The 667-nt window shown below is 34.2% G+C and overlaps 1 protein-coding gene across 1 annotated transcript in view; it reads left to right on the top strand.

The window, feature by feature from the left end:
* The window catches only part of LOC106520168 (beta-microseminoprotein), a gene marked incomplete at its 5' end in the record, with an annotated part of 4642 nt that extends 4301 nt beyond the window's left edge, over nt 1–341 (top strand). The window contains 1 exon segment of the mRNA XM_014012135.1: nt 83–341. Coding sequence (XP_013867589.1) covers nt 83–212 — 130 coding nt within the window.
* Nucleotides 342–667: the final 326 nt, after the last annotated feature.

The following is a 667-nucleotide window of genomic DNA, read 5'->3' as shown; positions in this document are numbered from 1 at the left end:
TGCGTATGTAGAAAAATCACTATAATGCTGCTGAAATAAGTCAAGAACACAAGCTCAATTAATTTATTTTCTGTTATTGCAGATATTCTACTCCAACAGGATTTCCTGATGACTGCATTGCAGAGTTTGACTCAGACGCCTGCGTGTACGTTGTGCACAAGAAGGACGACCCGTCTGAGCTGTGTCCAGTTACTTCTGCTGTAGGAAAATGAGTGAAATGGTGTCAAAGTTTTCCACAATGAATGTATGACTATGGCGGAAGCTGAGTTGGGTAAATCTAAATGCAACACCTTGGATGAGAAATTATTCATGATTATCAATAAACTGTGAGCATATTAAAAGTGTGTGTTCTGTTCAGATTAGTAGAAACGATTAAGAAGGAACTGGGTGATTAAATTCCTGTTTGTTGGGTATTTAGGAATGTCATGTTATACACTGATGTCAAATATAAGAACAAGACATTTAACTATAAAAATTGATTGATTAAAATAACTCCTTTGTCAGCTACTAAATTTAGATTACTCCTTGTTTTCTTTAATCCTAAAACCTTATTGTAATACTTACCATCATACCTGTTGAATTAGTGCATACTTAAGATTTTCAGATATGAAATCTCAAATAAAGCCCACCTTCTTTAATTTAAAGGGTTTAAGCATCAGGACATATT

This window comes from Austrofundulus limnaeus, unplaced genomic scaffold (assembly GCF_001266775.1).
Source record: "Austrofundulus limnaeus strain Quisiro unplaced genomic scaffold, Austrofundulus_limnaeus-1.0 Scaffold88, whole genome shotgun sequence".
Classification (NCBI taxonomy): Eukaryota; Metazoa; Chordata; class Actinopteri; order Cyprinodontiformes; family Rivulidae; genus Austrofundulus; species Austrofundulus limnaeus.
The sequence above is the reverse complement of the archived record's forward strand: the minus strand, read 5'-3'. Positions and strand labels throughout refer to the sequence as shown.